Genomic DNA, 19,364 nt, shown 5'->3' with positions numbered 1-19,364 from the left:
CGTGGTGGCTGCCAGCTTCTCTCTCTCCTTGCAGGTGGCTTCCATGTGCCGCCTTGTGCTGTACCTCCGCACAGCTGGGTTTTCTCAGTAACGATTTCTTCTGCCACATCTTGTCTTGGCATTTGACCACTACTGCTGTTTTGTTGTTCTACTGTAGCAGAAGGCTGTGGGCTGGTAGAGGGGGATGGCTTTGCTAGTGGTACCAAAGGACTTTCCAGTCTAGAGGAGCATGGTGTAGACTAAGTGTAATTTCAAAGAGCAGATTGTTCTAAGATGCAACCTTGCAAAACTATTTGATTCCTCTTCTTCCTCTGCCTTTGTGTCCCTACTGGACTATACACCTTGAGTATGTGCACTATACACCTTGAGTAGGTAGGAAAATACTAGAATTGTTCCTTCTTGTGCTTACAGTACTTTATTTTTTTTAACAACAGTTGTTACCAGATATTAATATATCGTTTAAGTGTGCATTTATTTGCTTTATGTAATATTTTAAAAATGCTGCTGTTCTGCCACTCAGTATGTATATACAATTTAAATGCAAAATAAATTAATGTTTCATATGTGCGAGGGAAATGGGTAAATGGCAGCTGAGAAGTAAAATGACCCTTAAGGCAGTATCTCATGAAGTGGGTGTCAAACACCTTATATACAGGGAAATGTGGTGTACCAAATCACTGGATCTGTGTCTGTGAGACCTCAGTGAGACCAAACAGGCAGCATATCAAACGACTAAATAGGAGAGGTGCTTTAAGTTCTGTTTGTCTGTGAATATACAGTCCTAAAACCAGTGCTCTGGTCATGGAACTCCTTGGAACAGTTGCTCCGAAGGAGAATATGGGTGAGAGGAGTAATTTCTCTGCAGAGACAGATTTGTGCTGGGGTCCCTCTTCCTGCGTGTCTGCACCTTCTTGGAGGAGGTAACGTTCTTGGTGACTCTGTGGCAGGGTCTCATCTGAGACGGTGAGAAAGGGCAACCTTTTTGGGGCTACCCACCACCTGGGCCCTGTTGTGGTGGCACTGAAGTGGTGAGTGAGGGTCCTGAGAAGTCTCCTGCAGCCTCCTAACCCTGTCAAGCCCTTGGGTCAGGTGTTTCTGTTGGGGCAGAGCAGAGAACATTGAAGGGGACTGTACTCAGCAAGCCAGAGGACTGTTACCATGGTATGCACAAGTAATGTTCCTATGTTCAGCTTCCCTTGCTTTTGAAAGATGATGTTAAGTGTTCTGCTTTATTATGCTATGTGTGCATTAGATTAGAATTGTCTTACAAAAACTACTGAGTTGTCTTTTGTCTGCTGTCTCTTTAAATTGATCCTTATGCAGATAAACTACCTTTACAGAAAAGAGTGGATTTTAAATATTTCTGCTTAACAATGAGGTACTCATTGCTACTTATAAACGTGTTTCTATCAGTTCACTTGAGTGAGGTGTTTGAACAAGTATCCTTAAGTGTGCTACTTGCCTGGAGTTTAAGAAATTAATTTAATTTGATAATACTGTATCTAAATTACAATATCATCCTATCCTAAAACCTTGTGTTTAAAGATAGAAGAGGAAAAAAAATTGAGTATTGACGTTGAACAATTCCACAACAATGTAAATTTCCATTAATCTTTAAAACACCTGGGAAAAAAAAAAAATCATAGATTACCAATGTAATTATACTTTCTTCTTAGGAAGCGAAAATTGAGCCAGAAGAATTTACCAAAAAACTGTACATAGAGCTCAAGTCATCTCCACAACCGTATTTAGTTCCTTTTCTCAAGGTAAGTATCTGATTGTGGATATGTAGTATTTAATGAGGCTGGGTAGAAGGACCAGAAAAGGCAAGGAGAGTCAGAGCATTCAAGCAGATGTTTGCTCAGGTTAGCTGAGGAAATGGTGTTTTACTTTGACCTGTGTGACTCTTGCTCTTGGAAAGACAAGATTTTGAGGGAGGGAGGATTTTGGAGGAGTAATTTATGCTATGTTCTTAAATTGGAGAGTAATTACCCTTTAGTCATTAGTGGAGATTAATGTTTTGGAAGCTGGTGCATCTACAGTAGAACAGCTGTGCTTAAGATAACCTTTTACTTTCTCATCAAAACTGTAACTGTACTAAATTCTAATTCAGATGACTGAAAATGGAGGCTGTGCACAGTTTATGCATTTTTTAAGCTCAAAGAATCTACGTGAACTAGTATTCATCTGTCTGCTGGCTCATGTTTAAGTGGAGTCAGAAAAGGTCTGCCAGGACTAATGCAACTTAGGAAGAGTAACTCGGGATAACTCTGCCTCTATTCAAGCAAATAATAATGTAAATTTTTAAAAATGCTGTCCTTTTAAAATGGAGTTTATTAACAATCAAAATTAAAATGAATATCTTTGTTGTATAAAAAGCATTAAATTCCAGTGGAAATATAGAAAACCTCATTATATTTAGTTGCAAAGCACATCTTATTGTTAGGATTTATTGGTCTGTACTTTTGCTTGCCATTCACTATAAGCACAGTTGAGAATCAAGGAAGAAGCGAGAATCAAGCTAAAGCTAGGACAGAGGTTTTCTGGAGTTTGTCTTCTTAGTATTTGACAGCACACGTAACAATGCATGTGATAATGTTGATATTACTTTAGGTGGCTGATGTTAATCTGCTAAAGTGTGGGATGAATATTTTTGTTACAGTGGCAGCCTTTAAATGGTTTGCTGGAGAGTTTGCCATGAGTCTGGAAGACTACAGTCTTTTCTGCAGAGTTTGATATAAAATTTTCATGTTGGTTACTTACTTATTCTCTGGTTAATTCCTTGGAGGTTTCCTAGAGGCTCATGCAAAAGCATTAAAAAAAAAATAAAAAGCTCAGAGTATGGGCCCTTCTGCACCCAGTGTAGCTCTGGCTGCAGAAGGAGCAGGTTGTGGGTACAGGGTCAGTGTGACTGGCACAGGTTTTCTGTGAGCTGCATGTAGTCTCAGCAGAGCTCCATTAACTGCCAGGCCAAGTTTGGCTTCAGATGTAGCGTAGCTGCCTTCTGCAGGGCCCTGGCTGATGAACCCCACTGGATGTGGGCTGGCTGCTTGTGTGTGGGGCCAGCTCAGCTGCCTCTGTGCTGTGAAACCCAGTTGCTCCACACAGACCTAGCCTAAGACTGGCACAGCTAGACCTCATCTGGGGCTGGTGAGCCCTGACAGCCCTGGTCTGGTTGATGCAGAGGAGCTGAAGCAAGAGGTGGCTTCACACCACTTGCTAACGCTTCTACCCCTTTGGGTGCTCCAAGGGTTTATTAGCTTGGGCACAGCGGTGTCCTTGTGCACTCGTGGAGGTGCTCAGCTGGGGTTCATAAGCCATCCCACAATGTGGAGAGCTGTTACGTGTGGTGAACAGACCCTGAGGCGGTTCCACAGGAATTAAGTTGGGTTCATCAGCGTGGGTCAGACCCTGACCCATCACAGCAGAGCTGCTGCATGTTTTTCTGTGACAGGGTGCTCTCTCCCTGTTGCACACTATATTAACAAAGAAATACTGTGACTTCAGAAATATTGTTTAGACACCATCATGGTCAAAGTTAGCGGTTTTGTAGTGTTACCCATCCTTTAAAACTTCTTGCACCCTGATTTTTTTTTTTTTTCCAAAATGTGTTATTGTTTTTTTTTGTTGTTGTTTTTGTGTGTGTTTGTGTTTTGTGTTTTTTGTGGTTTTTTTATGGGAGGGATTTTTTGTTTGTTTTGTTGTTTTTTTCTCCCAAAAAGCCTTAAAGATGTGTAGTTGATACACATCAGTTAGGTCTGGTCTGTAACTCCGAGCAGCTGTGACAGGACCAAGTGCCAAATGGAAGATGACTTTAGGAGCACTTCTCTAAGGTGCTATGAGGATCCGTGCTGGCAATGTTTCTGGGGGAAATGCTTCCAGCTTATGGCTGGGAAGAAATGTGATAGATACGGCTTGTTGCCAATTCACTTCTAGCCAATGCAGTGGAATTCTAGAGAGGACTCTCTGGACTTGCCTCTTATCTTTGAACTGCAGGTTTTTGATGGAAGTTGTTACATGTGTTTTACTTTGTCTGTTCGGATAGGTGAAAAAGTACAGTGGCTTTGGCTGTAAAGCCTGCTTGATTTTTGTATCTCTGCTGGATCCTTTTGGTAAATAAATTGCATCAGGAGCATGAGGAAAGCTGAGCAGCCTTTTAAAAAAGGAAATTAACATTAAAGATAGATGTGCCACAGAAGGTCTAGATGTCCAAACAGTTTGTTCACTCAGTATATTAGCAAGTGAAACATGTTCCTTTTTCATGAAGCCCATAGCAACAGTACTGTGCCAGAGACTCCTACAAACTTCAAAAACTGTTAGGAGGGGAGATAAAAGGTTTGTGAGAATATACAGGGAGCTGCAGAACTGATTTCCCCTGGTTCTGAACCATAATAGATTGTAAATAGTCAAGGAGAAAAATCTGTAGAGGGCTTGAAGATTATTTTGTCCATTAACCTTCTCCAACATAGCTGTAATAAAACTGAGATCTTCCAGGATACCTTTGCTAATGTTCTCTTGTTGCAGGGAACTATCTGGCTTAAGTTGTGCTGCTGCAAGCTATACAAGCATTATTAAAGTGGTATCCCCCCCTAGTGTAGATCCAGCTGTATTGGTATGGAAGTGCTCATATCTTTGGAGCTTGTTTCTGACTTCGTTGGATAATTTGTAGTTCTGTCAGACAGGCTCCATGGAATAAACACAGCTGTTACAATATAGGAGGGATTTTTGGCAAAACAGATTTTTTTTTTTTTAGTTAGTTAAACACTTAGTGGTGTTTTTCTAGGACACAAATTTCAAATTGAAAAATCTAAATGAAAGAACAAAGTTGTAGGTGAGGTTCTCTATAGATGGAATTTGCTACATGCAGTGAAGCTGTGATGACTGTTGAGCTTTGCTCAGGTTCTGTTGGTGATTCTTGTGGTCTTCACTGAGCAGTATAATCAATTTAAGGGTGCATGAATTCTAGCAAAACCTGTTTGGAATAAGCAGTTTATTGTCTTATGAAAAATTAAATTGAAAGATGAGGAAGGAGATTCATTTGCTAATGTGGAATGTATTGTGGAAGACTCTGCTGATGTTACATCCAGTGTTTTTTCGTTTTTCTTCTAGAAAAGCATGCTTGCCTTACGGCAGCTAATGCCCAATGCTCAGAGCTTTATCCAGCAGTGTATGCAGCAACCAGCTCCAACCCAAGACACTGTTTCAACTTGTACCTCTGCAGCACTAGCTCCTTCCGTACCTGTGGCAACAACTTCTCTTCCAGTTATAAAACCAGTGTCTGCCTCTGTAACAGTGACAGCCTCTCCGGTTATCAAACCAGTCCTTGTCAGTGTGTCGACAACAACTGCTGTGCAGACCGTGAAGCCTGTTCCTGCCTCTGCGGTGGTGACAGCATCTCTTCGGCCTGCAGCTTCAGTCCTCACCACAACAACATCAGGGCTGACAGCTGTCCAAACTGTCAAGCCAGTCCTCACTTCTGTGGTAGCAAAGTCCTCTCTCCAGTCTGCAAAGCCAGTGCTGGTCTCTACAGCGGTATCTTCAGCAACAACCCCTCTCCAGTCTCTGAAACCAGTTGCTGGAACCCCAATCAGTATTAAAATCTCACAGCCAAACTCCATCGTTGCACAGTCAGTGGGTGCTCAGCAGGTGGTTAAAGTGAAACAGTTGGTAAGATGAATTTCTCTGCTTCTCTGTAACTGGGTTTCTTTACTTTGACTCTTACATTTTGTAAAGAGGATATCAATTTGGATCTTAGCTTTTTTTGTTTGTTTTGTTTTTTGTTTAACATATGAAGCTAGTCTGTCATGACTTTACCAGAAGCTAGTCTGTCATGAGTTAATCAGTTCTGTTTTCCATAGGTAGATATATTGAGCTCTTGCTGAAAAGGTGAATTTAAAGCCAAGCTGTAAGCTCAGTCTCTTGCAAGACACACTGACCACTGTTCTACCAGGCTGAACGTCCAGCTTGAGACACAAGGGAACATGAGTTCTGACCCTTGTTGTGTGTGCAGCTGGGCTAGGTTGGAATCTGAAAGAAAAGGCAGGAAACGCAAGTGTCAGAAACATAAATTGCTGATGGGATGCTTATGTTAGTTACTATTAGATGGCCTTTTAAGGCTGTGCCTCAGCTGGCTGCCAGGGATTCCAGTCTCTAGCTCTGTAGTTCCTACCCTGGATACTTTGCAGGCACAGGTGGCGTGGTGATGTTTAGCGATATGTTAACTGCAGTGTACAAACTAGCTGAAGGAGCTTTTCAGAGCAGAGCTCTGACCTCCAGATTTACTAAGACATTTTAATTACGAAGTCATCCAAAAGTGAGCTTTTTCTATCAGGTCTTGTTAGCTAGCAAATTCCAGGAGGGATAAATGTCTTATTAAAGCAATACTTGCAAAAACAATGTGTTAATATTTTTTTTTCCTTGGCACAGGTTAAGTTCTTGCTAATGTTAATGTTAAATACCAACAAACTGTGGATCACAGGTATAGCCTAAAGAGCAATGTTGTGAAATATGTTAGGTTTTTATGGGTGTTTGAGATACGTAGTATGCTGTCTGACTGGCCTACCTGTGAGTAATGTTCTCAAGTGTTTTGAGAGACTGGTCCCTCTTTGGCAGATGAAGAACTCAATTCTTCAATAGCACTTCCTTATAAAGACTTGTTCCTCAAAAAGAGAATAAAACATTAGTATTCATGTAAAGCTGAATTTACTTTCCACAGGTATAACAGGTCATCTAGTTTGTGAATTTCCTTTATAGTTTATTTATTGTGTATACTTGATTTACAGTATTCAGACCCCTAAAATGTTTTGCTTTTAAAATTTTCTTCCTTTCAAAGTGTGTAAGGTGGATATAATACAAGCATCCTGCATTCTAAATAAAAAATTCCAGATAAATGAACAAAGCACTCCCCTATGAAGGGGGTAGGGGGTCTTTTTTACAAGTGTTTTTTAAAAACAGTACAAACCAACTGAACAACCAAACTGAAGAGTTATCAAGAGTCTTCGATAGTAGTAGCTAAAGCCAAATTGGTACCCTTACTGTCTTTGAGGACTGAATTTGAAATTCCAGCCAGAAGAAAATGAGGGTTTCTTAGGTGGTAGAAGGGCTGGAGAGCAGTTTGGCTACACAGCAAGGCATGTAATCCAGGGGAGAGGTTGACCATCTGTACAAATAGACGAAGCAGCTTAACTCTACACTAGGGATTCAAAACACTTCTTGAATATTATATTGTTGAACTCAATAAATTACTTCTACCTCCTCCACTACTGCAGCGTGGCAGCCTATTGCAATTGCTTTTCTTCACTGTGCCGTGCAAATGTTGACTTGCATACAAAACATGTTTTTATCCTCATTTGGGTAGATCCCAGGCATGGTGATTAAAATAATTGCTCTTCAAAATACCTGTTTAATTTTGATTTTGGGTATGGTTGAAGGGCTGAGTTGACCACTTCGTGGCAAAGCCATATCAGGAGCTTGGTGTTTGTTCAGGCAACCTACTAGCACAAAGAGCAAGTTAGTAGAAGCATCTTCATCTTCTGTGGTTTCCCTGATGCAGTTCATTGAAAGGACAGAGGGTTTCTTTCCTCCCACAAGAAAACAAATCTGGATGCACCTTCCCTCAACAGAAGGGTCCTGCTGCCAGCTGAAAGCAAGCACATGTCAGCTGTGCAAATCTGTCCGTACAATACTGCCAGCAATTTCTTTGCCTTTCCAGCCTGCAGGGCTGTCTGATGCTGTACTCTCCATCTCCATGCCCATTTCTAATTTAGGTCTCTGGTGCTTGAGGAACGTAAAGCAAACTTTCATGTGCCAGCTCTGTTGTAATGTTATTATGCTTAAGAATGCAGCACTGCACTATTCTAAAATCAAAATTGTGACTGGACTGATGTGACATTTAAGTTTCTTTTCTGTGGCTTCATTGTCAGAACTCTGGGTTTGCATGGTGGACACCAAGGGACTTGTTCTTCAGAGATGCTGTTGGGATTGGTCACACACCTGTGCTGCAAGAGTTGCACGTTTATTAGGGTTCTCTCCTGGTAACTTTCTTAATGCAGCCTCACGTAAGGGCTTTGTCTTACAAATAAGTATCATACTGGAAATAAAGCTTGTCATGCTGTACTATTGCTTTGTCTCTTGTTAAAGCACAAGAAATGAAAATGTACATTACCAGCTGCTGGGTTCCAGTAGTGAGAAAGCTGATGTGAGACTACAACTTCATGTTAAGCATAAAGAGCAAGAGTTTTGCAGTGTAGTCCCTGCAATTACCAGTGAGATGCTCTCCCTGGATATTACTAATAGTTGAAACAAGGAGTCAGGTGCTTGTGCTGTTTCAACTACTTGTTCTTAGAGAGCTGGTAGTGTCGAGTGCCCTCAGAACTGAGCTTTCTTGAACAAAGAGTCTCCTCCATGATTTTTCAAGAATTTTTTGTCCTGAGTATATGCTTTCGCATTCAAATGGTGAGGCTTCCTTCATGAAGCACTACTGCTTGTAGTGTGTGATGATACCTCAACATCTCTCTGCTGTCTCTGAGCTTTGCTTTATGAATGTGAAACAGGCCATTTTCTTTTGTCCTATCACTTGTCACTTGGGAGAAGAGACCAACCCCCTCCATGCTACAGCCTCCTTTCAGGTCGCTGTAGACATCGATAAGGTCTCCCCTCAGCCTCCTTTTCTGCAGGCTGAACAGCCCCAGTTCCCTCAGATGCTCCTCATCAGACTTGTGCTCTAGACCCTTCACCAGATTTGTTGCCCTTCTCTGAACTCTCTTCAGCATCTCAGCGTCTTTCCTGTAGTGAGGGGTCCAAAACTGAGCACAGGATTCGAGGTGAGGTCTCACCAGTGCCAAGTACGAGGAGACAATCATTTCCCAAGTCCTGCTGGCCACACTATTCCTGATACGAGCCAGGGTGCTGTTTGCCTTTTTGGCCACCTGGGCACGCTGCTGGCTCACGTTCAGCCAGCTGTCAATCCACCCCCAGATCCTTTTCTGCCAGGCAGCTTTACAGCCACTCTTCCCTGAGCCTGTAGCGCTGCCTGGGGTTGTTGTAGTGACCCAAGTGCGGGACCCAGCACTTGGGCTTGTTAAACCTCATACAACTGGCCTCAACCTAATTGTTGTGGTGCATTTTTTTTACTTAAGAGTGTCAGTGCTTTTTATTCTGATGTCTCTGTCAACGTACTTGTTGGGGCACAAAAGAGTAGTCCCTTTTCTCCATTATTTCTTGCTGCTAACCTAAAGAAAAGAGACAATAACTCTTTCTCACAGATATTACCTGTTTTTGTAATACTTCTGTCCTTAGATCCTTGTCAAAATTTCTAGAATTGTTGCCCTCTCCTGTTCTAAGTCCCAAGGACTTGCAGCTTTTGTTAGTCTAGCAGCTAGAGTGGCAAATAGAAAATCAGCTTTACTGTCAACACATCCTTTCTGTTTTTTCTTTATCTCCTCCGTTACTTATTTCCCAGTCTCCACCTAGGCTGTTGATTTGACATAATTGTGCTTTGGTAAAACCCCATGGAAGCAAATGTTGGTGCCTGTGCTACTTCATGAGGAGGTGCCGCATGTGTGAGCCTTGACCATGTCCACAGTCTTTCCCTGTACTCCCGTGGTTCTTTCCTCTTAAGGATCTTATATTTCTTCTCAAGAACTGTCTGTTGTCTCGTCTTTAGATATCACCTTCAGCTCAGCTCTTCTGTGTTACCACTGCTATACCAAATGATGATACTATTAATATGGGGATGGGTGGAGTGTATCTTGACTTTTTGATACACAAAGTACTACTTCTTGTGAATGCATGATGCTTTTGCTGCTGAGGTTTACTGATAAATCTGCAGTTAGATGACAGAAGGAGACAGTCTAATTTCTGAAATACAGTACATGTCAGTTCTTTAATGAAACTTGTGCAGTCGCTGAAGGAGCATTCTTTAGACTCTCTGAAGCTGAAGAACAAGCAGTTTTTGACCCTAAAAATTGCTTTGTGTTAGCTTTTTGCCCCTGAAAAAAATAAGATTCAGTCTGAAGATGCTGATAATTCTGTTCTTTAGTAAAAGCACATCTGTCTACTAGTAATCAAGAACTTTTCTAAATGATGTATCAAAAGCTGCAGCTCACATTCTGCTAGCTAGAAGGCTTAGAAATGAAGCTTTTCAGGGCTGCTGCAATTTAGAACTGTCTTGCATTTTAATAGCTGCCCCTGAAGAGAAAGTATTAGTATTTATGGGCTGTGCCTGTAGGTGTGTGTTGTGATGACACCCTGCTGTCTGGTTTTGTTTCTTTCAAGAGCCTCTTTAAACAAAACTGTCAACCCCCTTCCTTTTTACCCTTCAGCAATGTACTGATGTTTTTATGTAGAGGCTCTACTCACTGTAGGTGTTGCTAGTTGGTACTTCATGTTCCCGCTACCTGATGTGTTCAGTGTACTTTTGCTTAACACTTTGAAACTCAGCAACTCAATTTACAATTGATGTTGCAGCTCCAAAAATGCATTAGTAACTTTATAGCGTATCCTCTTAATTTTTGATAGTAAAAGAACTTCATGCAAGACTTCTAACTGTTTGTTTTGATATTCTCTCTTTTCAACTAGGTGTATGTGATACCTACCCTTTTGAACTTATTGGCAGGCAGACTCAATATTCAATTGTTAGACTGTTAAGCAGGACTTACAGAGAGGAAAGCCTCTTAGTGTAATGGATTGTGTAATACTCGGTGAAACTCGTCTAAAATGGTTATCAATAGAGAGCAGGGGTGAAGTGTCTGTTAGGGCTCACCGAATGAGCTGGAGCTTAAAGCTCACCACCAGTTGTCAGGATTTCTTGTCATTAAATGAAAAAACAAAAAGAGGTTTTTCTGAGCATGCTGTTTGCTTTAAACTGAAAGGTGGACACGCATGCATGCCCAGTGGCACTTCTGGCTGAATCAACATGTTGATACTATTTACCTCTCTGTGTGTTTAGCTCTTCTCACTCTTGCTATTGGATATTCCACTTCCAGGTAGTCCAGCAACCGTCAGGAACCATTGTAAAGCAAGTATCCACGCTCCCACAACCCTCAACGCTGACCCTACAGACATCTGCTGAGAAAAGGATACCGCTGAATACACTCGTTCAAACTAACCAGTTTTCTGCAGGTAAAGAGGGACCTCTTTAGTAGAGAAGGGAGAGGACTGCTGAAGTACAGAAATAAGCACAGGCTGTTTGTAGATTGTAGGAATGTAAAAAGGTGGTTTTCTGTCAGGAGCAACCAACTCTGTGCAAGAAGTTGAACATATTTATTGCCTGCTTGGAGTTCTGATGAGAAACTGTGCCGTGTCTACTTCTGGCACCTGTTAAAAATGTGTGAATTAAACATTTGTGCTTGTTAAAATACTGCAAGTAAACTCCTTTAAACCATGATGCTTTTGAGGGTTGTTTCATTAGACTCTGCTTTTTCCTTCAACAGGTCCAGGTTGATGCATAATGTGAGTTTGTCTCAGCCAGATAGTTTTCACTAGTCAGCACAGAGGGTAGTGTTTGCTGAGAACATGTAGGGGTTTTGGCCATACAGAATTTGTAGAATGTAAGTCTCTACAGTGTCTGGATTTCAAATGAACCTAATTAGTTGTTATTGAGTCTCTGGTAGCCTTTACCAGAAGTATGAACTGATGAAACAGTTACCTTATATTGTGCCTTCTGTTATGATGTGTTCTTTGCTTTGTTTTAGGTTCCATTCTGAAACAAATTACCCTGCCAGGAAATACAATTCTGTCACTTCAAGCATCTTCTGTTCAGAATGCTAAAATAAAAGAAAATGGAACAACATCCTTCAGGTAAAAAAATACAATATCAGAATTTTACTGTAGGAAGAAACAAAAGGAACAGACAGCAAGTACAGAGGTGGGAACAAAATCCAAATAAAACCAACTTTCTTTAGAAACCTGTTTATTATAGGTGTTTTTCATGTTATAATACTAACTGACAAGTACTTAAAAATTTTCACCTCATAGCAGATTTAATTATTCTTAGTATAAGAAAACTGTTTTGATGAGGTTAGATTTGCATCATATTGTTACGAGAGTGTAATTATATAAACAGTGTGCATCAATATAAATCAGTTTTAACTTCTAGAAGAGGCATATTGATCTCCATCCTATAAGTACTATTAACTAAAGCAAAGTAAGCTTGTATTAAAAGCTCTCCATAGGATTAAAGCAGATATAATCTCTGTTGTTTACAGATGGACAGATAGCATTGTACTGTTATGTGGGCTGGGTGGTAACCTGTCTAAAGCTCTATGCAGTATTTCAAAATCTTATTTCAAAATCTTCAAAATTAGCTCCTCTTACAAGCTTATTAATGTATGTAGAGGTGGGTGTCTTTGACTATACCTCTAATTATGGCTTCTGGCATATTCACTAGGCCTTTGGATTACAAGAATGCTTAAAGCTTTTAGTTCTGGTAACTGATGAACTTTTCAAAAACAGAAATAATTTTTTGAAGCTCTGAAATGTGATGCTGGGACAGAGGTACAGACTGCCATAAGCATTATTGATCTTACGACTTAAGGCAAGCTTGAAGTTGCTCTTCCAGGGATAAAAGCAGACATGACACCTTTGTCTTGTTGACCAGTTGACACATCTCTTGAAAGCTACAGCTTTGTCTGCACTCATATAGACAGAACTGTTGTTTACAGTAACATACAGTGTACACTGAACACTTAAAATGCAGGTAGCCAGAAGTTGAAGTGAAAAGCTGATGTTAAAGCAGTTGCTTTTTTCTGCTGCCTCAAGCTCTTCTGAAACATACTTCAAAGTGTAACTTGGGATGTAATTTTGGGTAGTGATGTTTGGAAAAAAACCCACTTCATAAATATAATACTTTTTTAAAAAGCACAAAAAGCAACAAACAAATTCCCTCAAAAAAGATAGAAATAATTTTTTTTCTTGTGATCTTCCCATTGAAGTATATCAACCGATATATCAATACATCAAGAGTTTGAACTTTTGAAGTTCCTTCCTTGAATTGCTATTCTTAGTGTAGGAAAAACACTGCTTTTACATCGTGATCCAAGATGGATTTCTATTCTTGCTTTTGGATTATGATTTTCAAAGTAGCTTAAGTCCATGAGAATTCAGATTGGAAATCTCTAACTTGCCTTGAATTTTTCTAGTGAGTCTCTTGCATCTGAAGGATTTATCCCTTTGGATGCATCCCTGGTGCATCTCTCTTTTGCTGGTATGAGCGGTGTGCACCTGAGCTCTTGGCTTCCTGAGGTGAAATATCTGTGTTCACCAAGCAGACCTAGCACCACATACTGTTAATCTGGCCTAGGCAACAGATGTTCCCCAGTAAGCCATGTAAGGGTTTGCTCTCTTCTGTCCTGACTTTCAGTATTCCAAGCACAGCTTTTCTTTGTGACCTATGATCCATCAAATGCTGATCATGTGTGAGGCAGGGAGAAGCACCATGGGCCCCTTTCAGGTTTTGTGATGAGACCTGTTATAGGCAGAGAGCATGTCTTGGAATGGATGTGATTGTACATGTGACACTTAAGCTGTGTACTCACATTGCAGTGTGTCATCAAGCCTGACGCTGTCTGCGATTGTGTGACCAGGTTAGGTTAGGATTTGAGAATGTAATACTCACTAAGCTGTACTTAATAAGTTGCAATTTGACCTTGTCTGCTCTTTGACAGGCTGTTTTAGTTGCTTGAGATGAACAGTAGAAAAAACGGTGATTTCCACCCCTACAGTTAAAAAAAAAACCCTCTGGAAATTATTTCTACTAAGCATGAGCATCACTGGTGCTTGATTATCCCATGGCATGTATTATAAAGGACAGTCTGTTTTAAAAGCATCAAGATTTTTATAAAGTACTGCACTTACTTCTTCTGTAAAGTGTATGGGATAGCACCCTGGAAAAAAATAAGACATGTATTTGCATCTTCAAATATCTTTTTGCATCTATTTATTTAATAGAATTGTTCTCCAAAGCACATAGAACTCCAATTTGTGCTTTTTGTCTGGAAGCTACCAGCAATCTCAACTAGCGGACAAACAGGAGTGAGACAGCAGAGTGGAAAACATCTGAGCAGCTGCTCTCCCTGACCCGGTGGTGGTGGGAAGCACTGGTGGTTCTTGCTCTGCTGGAATTGTTCTGTCCCATGTAGTTGTCTGTAATGGTGTAGGGAGGTTTGGGGTAAGTGTGCCTTTCTACTTTTCTGTTGTATAAAATTGAGTAAATAAAGATGGATTCAGAAGAAGACATGTGCCTTGGTCCAACACCAGAGGGTGCCACAGACTCACGTTTCAGCCAAGACAGGCACATTCTTAGATCCGAGGTGTATCTGCCTTGCTTAGGCTTTTTTTCCCGTGAAATATTAAGCATAAATGTCAAACCTGACTTAATGCATGGTAGTACTCAGAACTCCATGTTCTGTTTTCCCCTGTGTCCTGATAAGCTTAAGTCACTGGAGACTGGGAGAGTTTTTCTTCTTGATTTTTGGGTGTGACCTGATCAAATGCAAAACACATTAAAGGAAGTGTTGTAGAAGAGGAGCTTTCTAGAGGGATTGCTGAAAATGAAAGCAGGTCCATATCCAACAGAAACGTCTGCATGTATACTCTGAAGTATTTTGAAATTATCACTTCAGTAGAATGATTTTTATAGCTTACTCAAAGTACATGGTACCCTGCTTAAAAAGACTGAGATTTGTTTGAACAGCAAGGAAAAAAGAATAGCAAATGGTACAAACTCTACATGGCTTCTGAAACTTATGTTAATCTTTAGTGAGCATGACTTCTAAGGAAATGTAATGATAGTTTCATTAAGTTAGGTAGAATAAGTGCAGCAGTATTTTCGTAGGCGCAAATCAATCTTTCATCAAGGCTAGTGACTTGGTGACTTAATGCAAACTTACATTCCACAGTGAAGAAGTTAGAATTGGTCATTAAAAACAGCACAGGTAGAGATGTCTACTTGCATATAAGCTTTTGTACATGTGTACTCCCAAGAGAGACTGTGCATGGAAATATTAAATAAAATGGTAACCTGATAAAGGCTGGTTTTAGAGAACTGAAACTTGTGTATGTAGAGAGATGTATAGTGTAGAAGTTTACCTCCTTCTTGCTTGAGTACTTGGAGTATGTGGCCAGATTGAAAGCTAAAATGATTTACTGAAGCTGTGTGGAATACAGTTGTACTGAGATGCAAGCATCCCTAGTTGCATTCCATGTGACAGCTCCATCAGGGTAATGTGGCAGCTCTGATAGCTTGTGATGTGCATTTTTGGTACTAGTTGTGCTGATTTTGTAAACCCCTTTATCAGCAGATCTGTGGCAGTCCCACTTTGGTGGGATTCTTGTCTTTGCCACCAGCAAAGGCTTCTCTGTAGGGGTCATTGAAAAGAAGAAACTGGAGTGTACTTTGGAAGATCAGTTAACACTCAATTAACATGCAGTGAAGCTTCATTTACATGCTTCTTGAAAGATCAGGATCTCTGTTAGGCTGGTCGGTTGCTGGTTGTAAAAGGGTAGGTGAGGAAGGAAGCTGTTAGGGCAGAGGTGACTTCAGCTGTGGATCGTAACTGTGGTCATGTCACCATTCTGACAATCTGAGGGTTTAATGCTTGTCTTAGCAAGATGGATTTGGGGCACAAGCCTAGTCATGAAAATATATCTATTTGGCTTATGAATGAAACTGGTTTGAGAATTTCTTGGGTCTCCTTTTTCCTGAACAAATCACATAGGAAGTCCTAGCCATGAAGGCACAGAAACGAATGGTGGGATGAGTAGGGGAAGGCTGGACTCCTTTCCTAACCAGGCTTCTCTCTAGAAATTTGTGGGAGAAGACTTGCACCATAGAAACCTATTGAAGCCCAAAGGAAAAAATGCATCTATAGTTTCAGAAAAAAATCCCAGCACTTTCTTGTGTCTTTTGAGTATTGTCCAAACCAAACCCATGTTCTGATAACTTCAGCTTCTACCTGTTGCCACTCAAGAGGACAGCCTCCAAGAAATCCCATTTCACCCAAGAATAGCAAGTTTCCTCATTCAAGAGTTACATAGACCACACAGTGTTTTCTGAAGGTGGGAGGGGGAGTGGTGTTTTTGTTTTCTTTTGTTTTCCAAATCAACAGACCTTCAGATATAGTGCTTCCACCTGTCTGTATTAATAATGCTGACTTGTGTTTTGATTTTAAATCCTTGAAGCCACCGTTACAGCCTTTGTCACTTTGTGAAGTAAAAAGGCTTTCTTTGGATTATCTAAACTTAATTGAAAATAACTTGGGTATTTTCACTGCTGAAGTCTTGCAAAAACTTTACCCATATAAAATTTATGCAGTATTTTAGTTAAAATTATACTTTAAAAAAAAGCTGAGGCACACAGGCTACTTGCTTAACATGAGCTTTACTGTGATTATAGTTAGTTATGTTAGCGCGAAGTATGCCAGACTTGAGTTTTTATTTTGAACATGTAGACCAAAGCTGCTACAACAGAATCCAGCTAATGGAGGGAGGGATGTTAAGAACTAGAGCTCTGCTGCTGTTCTTCAGAAGTGTAGCATCCTTCCTGCTACATACATAAGTACTGTATGGTAGGACTGATTCAAAGGGCAAGGTCTGGTGTGTTCTATATACTACTCACAAGGAGTGTTTTTATCTTATTTTTAAGAGAACTCACTAAAAGGAGAATGAAGATCAGTTTTGTGCTAATACAGTTGCACTGTAAGCTTCAGTTTGTAGGACAGGCATCTCAGAAAATGGGCTTGTTTTTCAGTTCAATGAGTCAGTATTTAACTTTATTCAACTCTTGGTTCTACCTGGTGAATTAGAGTTCTAGAACAAATTCCAGGCTGTAAGAGCAGTGGTGCAGGGTGGAGGACTTGTGGGGACTTTTAATCCAGGTTTACCTGAATCCTTGGTTTCCAAGCTTGCTCAAAATTTCATTTTAATGTAAAGTATTTTTATGCCTAGCAACTGAGGCATTTGTCAAGCTAACATTTGAGCTAACGCACTGGAGTGTGAAAGTTAATAGGAGCCGTCTGTCTGTGTCCATGCCTACACTAAGCATCTATCATATAGGGGTAGCTTCCAAGGTACCTGAATGTGGCTGTTTATTGATAGTTGGGAGGCCTTTTCTGTTTATCCCTTTTGAACAGAGTATAAAATATTGGTTTTCTTTTTAGTAGAGATGAAGATGACATAAACGATGTGACTTCTATGGCTGGGGTCAATCTTAATGAGGAGAATGCGTGCATTTTGGCAACAAACTCTGAGCTCATTGGTACAGTGATCCACTCTTGTGCAGATGAACCTTTTCTCTCCTCGGAAGCACTTAAGAAGAAGATCTTGAACATAGGTGAGAAGAAAGCATACATAACGGATATGTATGGATGTAGTATGTCCTTGCTTGTTTCAGCAGCCAACCTCCAGTCTCTCAAGAAAGAGCTGGAGCTATGATCTGTCATCTCAATTCATGTATTTCTACCAAACTATACTGAGTTTTTTTACTTGCTCTTCTAGGAAACAACTGTTCTTGAACTTTTTTACATGAAAATAGTATGAAGCACAACCAGAAAAAAGAAATTGATGCCACTTTTGCATGTGACAACCGAGCAACTTTATTACTGTTAATGGAACACATAACCATATAGATGCTAGACTCAAATCAGACACTTAAGCGTGCTTTTCTATTTCTGCAGCTCCTAACTTGATGTGTTACACTGACTTTTCTAACAGTTTTTGCATTCCTCAGCCTGTTCAGATATATGTACTCTATTGACCAACATTTCAGATCCTGGCCATGTGATGAAGAAGAAGTTTCAAACTGCTAATATGCACAGGGCAGGCCTCTGTTTATGACTCCTTCTGTGGAAAATCTTTCATTAATTTTCTGTGAAAGAAATGTTAAAGTTGTCTGTATCAGTGAACAATACTGCGGAATACATGTTGAATGGCTGAGACTAAACTGTAATAGAAAGTTTTTAGTGTATGTATCGTTTCAGCTGTTAGTTTCTGAGCAAAACAATAACTGTTGCTTAGCAATGTTGTATTATGTCAGAGCAGGGAGCATGAATTTGCACAGCACCACACTGGCTGGTACCACTGCTCTCTATGGCAAACTGGGTGAATGTTGCTCAGCTCCTTGCTCCTGCTTTCTGCTGCCACACTGGAACAGTGAGTCTACAGCTGAGCACTCAGGAAAGCTTGTGGTTCGTATGTGCAGTCATAATTCTGTCACAGTGCTTTAACTACATGATTGCAAAGTCCTGCTACATGAAAGCAAACTCGCCTGTGATGAGCACAGAACCTGCAAATGCTCTTTGCTGCCTCAATACGTCCCACAGTAGTTCTCCAGGTGTGCCGGCTGAGCTGCATGAGGCATAGCTGAATGAAGTAAGTGCTGTATTACTAGTGAAAAAGGGAAAATATACATTGAAACGGATGCCTAGAAGCTTTTCTCAAAATTCAGTAAAGGGGGAAGTAGATATAAGGAAAAATAAAGACCTCTACAAAAACATAAAGTGCTTCTATAATAACTGTCTGTTTTGGGCTGTGAAGACAGTTCATTGAAAGATGGAAGGTACAAGCCTGGCTGTTTATGGCTGACATGGTAGCTGTTCTACATTAATACCACTACCATGCCTAAGAAGAAGAAGAAAAATAGTTCATGTCATAAATGAGAAGTTTTTTGATTGAAAGGGAAGGAATACTGTCAGGAAGTACAGCAATTCAGAAAATGAACGCTTCTGCTCTTGAACTGAGCCCTCTTTGGTTTAGGAAGTGTGTGTGTGCACATGGAGGGAGGTCTTAAGGTTTGGGGGGATTTTGTCTTTCAGTTGACATCTCAGTATGCTGATGGTATAGTGGGAAACTGCTGAGAAAGTGTTGAAAGGTGCTTGAGCAAAATGAGCTTTGCACTCAGCTAATGTAAAGGCCAGTGCTCACTGGCCAAGATCAAGCAGCGGGAACACTATGATCATATTTGAGAAAACATTGTAGATTCTCCCTGTCTTGTGAGATTGTTATTAATTTTCATTTAGAGTAGCAAAGGCAAATGAAAAGGTGATTTTAAATTTTTTTTACAGTGTACTGTTTATCCATTCTTAACACTCCACTTGGCAATAAATACCAAAACAGCTTTTGAAAGCGTGCTGTATATTGCATCATAAAATGTTACAGCCGCTGTAAATGCAGCGAGGGGCGAGGAAAAATGCTTTTGACAGGTACAGCATATGAAAGCATGTGAAACTGCTGCCTGCCGTGCCTACCAGGGAAAAGTTGCTGCTGTCCAGGTGTCTTGACGGAGTCGTGTTGAGTGATGGATGGTGTCAACCACAGGAAGGCTTCTCTGTCAGCAGCCTGCAGCCGCAGGAAGGTTGCGGAGGTGATGC

General features: G+C 40.6%; 1 protein-coding gene across 4 annotated transcripts in view; it reads left to right on the top strand.

Annotated features, from left to right (window-relative positions):
- The window catches only part of TAF4B (TATA-box binding protein associated factor 4b), an 84,143-nt gene that overhangs the window by 25,321 nt on the left and 39,458 nt on the right, over positions 1-19,364 (top strand). For 3 of the 4 annotated variants that reach the window (XR_011737448.1, XR_010650919.2, XM_065831345.2), the window contains exons 6-10: positions 1,677-1,766; positions 5,110-5,667; positions 10,986-11,121; positions 11,694-11,799; positions 17,157-17,329. Coding sequence is in view for 2 of the 4 variants with exons in the window: in XM_065831345.2 (XP_065687417.1) it covers positions 1,677-1,766; positions 5,110-5,667; positions 10,986-11,121; positions 11,694-11,799; positions 17,157-17,329 (1,063 nt within the window). In the remaining 2 variants the exon portion in view is untranslated. The remainder of the gene's footprint in view (positions 1-1,676; positions 1,767-5,109; positions 5,668-10,985; positions 11,122-11,693; positions 11,800-17,156; positions 17,330-19,364) is intronic. The other variant, XM_065831346.2, reaches the window with a different exon arrangement.

Source organism: Patagioenas fasciata, chromosome 2 (genome assembly GCF_037038585.1).
Source record: "Patagioenas fasciata isolate bPatFas1 chromosome 2, bPatFas1.hap1, whole genome shotgun sequence".
Lineage (NCBI taxonomy): Eukaryota > Metazoa > Chordata > Aves > Columbiformes > Columbidae > Patagioenas > Patagioenas fasciata.
This window is presented reverse-complemented; position numbering and strand designations above follow the sequence as displayed.